This window comes from Aplysia californica, unplaced genomic scaffold, assembly GCF_000002075.1.
Source record: "Aplysia californica isolate F4 #8 unplaced genomic scaffold, AplCal3.0 scaffold00154, whole genome shotgun sequence".
In the NCBI taxonomy this organism is placed as follows: Eukaryota; Metazoa; Mollusca; class Gastropoda; order Aplysiida; family Aplysiidae; genus Aplysia; species Aplysia californica.
Genome location: NW_004797424.1, coordinates 28,661 through 30,247, shown reverse-complemented (window position 1 = coordinate 30,247; position 1,587 = coordinate 28,661). Strand labels below are relative to the sequence as shown.

Below are 1,587 nucleotides of genomic sequence, written 5' to 3'. Positions count from 1 at the left end.
ACATATGATCTGACGTTGTCTCCCATTGCCATTTGTAGCGTGAGAGACCTCAGGAATCCGAGACATCATGAGTTCGATACCCCAGAGGAAGCGAGCCCGTCCCAAACCACCAGCCACAGGGCCGGGGAAGAACGACAACATCAACAACAACAGCAACAACAGCAACAATAAATACAACACTCACGACAGTAAATACAACACTCACGACAGTAATCCCGTGACTAGCCCTTCCGGAGACTCTAGAAACACTGACGTCACAGACGAGGACGTCGGCGTGGGGTCACAAGTGAACTCTGCCCAAAGTTCAAAGGTCAGTTACGAGGAGAGTTCAGCAGTAGAACCCAGCGCAAAGACTAGCAGCAAGAACAGCGGGAGAGGAGGAGGAGGAGGTGAATGTTCTGAAGAGGATTATTCTTCTCCTAAACCAAACGGAGCAACAGGCAGAGGCGGTCCTTACGACCAGAGCGCTCCCAGAAAGAGCGGCGGTCTGAAGAAAGTCTCCTCCCAGCCAGTCATCAACCACTTTTCTCCGTCGGCGTCAGCGTCCGCGGCCTCAGCAGACGAGAACGTGACCGGAAGTGACGGAGACTTGACCCTGAGCAAACGACAGAACAAGCCGTCCAGACCCAAGACCTCAAAACTCACGTCCCGCAAAGACGTCTCGAAATCTCTCAACCTAGACTCCTCCTCGCCGCAGAATTCAAACGGAGCAGTGAAAAAACAGAACGGCAACAGCAGTAGCAGAAGCAGCAGCAACGGCAGCAGTAGTGGTGGTAGTAGCAACAACAACAGCAACAACAACAACAACAACAACAACAACAACGTGAGCAGACTGTCGTTGCCTAGCGACGGGCTTGCGGCGTCGCCTCGAGAGCTTAGCGACGGTAGCGAGGTCGGGGATAAGAAGGTTTCGTTCCGGGACGAGAGGCTCGAGTCGTACGCCGACGACCTGCCCGCCGAGGCTCCTCCTACATCAGGAGATCCCAACATGGCCGTCCACTCGGACAGGCAAAACGCTCTCGAGCCGCTTCAAACGGAGCGGTGGGAGAATGTGAACGTTCACGTCCACGAGCCACCCAACACGGAACGGCGAGACCGACAAAACGCTTTGGAGCCTTCCCCAACGGAACGTGGCTCGGTGACCTCTCGAGAGAGGGTCAACTCTTTCGGGAAAAAACGTGACGTCTCGAACGCTTCTCTGGATAAATTATCCGCCATAAGCCGCGAGCAGCCGTTGGTCAACAGATGGACGGATAGTCCGAGGTCCGGGGACGCTTCCGGTCCGTGGAGGAAAGTGTCCAATGAGAACAGTCTGATCAAGTCCGCGCGGGAAACACGTGACGCGGATTTGGCCAATGAGGGCGCACCTCCAGACAGATATGGGAGTCCGAGGGATGACTTTGATTTCGATCCCAGCGGAAGGAAGTTTACCAAGAAAGTCGGGAAGCACAACTTTGGGTGAGTTGTGTGGCGCAGAACTAGAATATATGTAGATGTTTACTTTTTACTTATTCTTTTACTTTTTCATCCTCTGTTGCCGTTAAGCGTCGAGGGGAGACGCAGTTTTCTACGGTAGGCCAGCTCCAC

The 1,587-nt window shown here is 53.9% G+C and overlaps 1 protein-coding gene across 1 annotated transcript; it reads left to right on the top strand.

The window, feature by feature from the left end:
- Nucleotides 1-44: 44 nt before the first annotated feature.
- LOC101845688 (myb-like protein H) lies at nucleotides 45-1,459 on the top strand (the record flags this gene model as incomplete). Its single annotated transcript, XM_013081980.1, is given in 1 exon segment — nucleotides 45-1,459. A coding segment is annotated over 1 exon segment (1,392 nt), but the record flags the coding sequence as incomplete, so codon positions are not given.
- Between the last annotated feature and the right edge of the window lie 128 nt (nucleotides 1,460-1,587).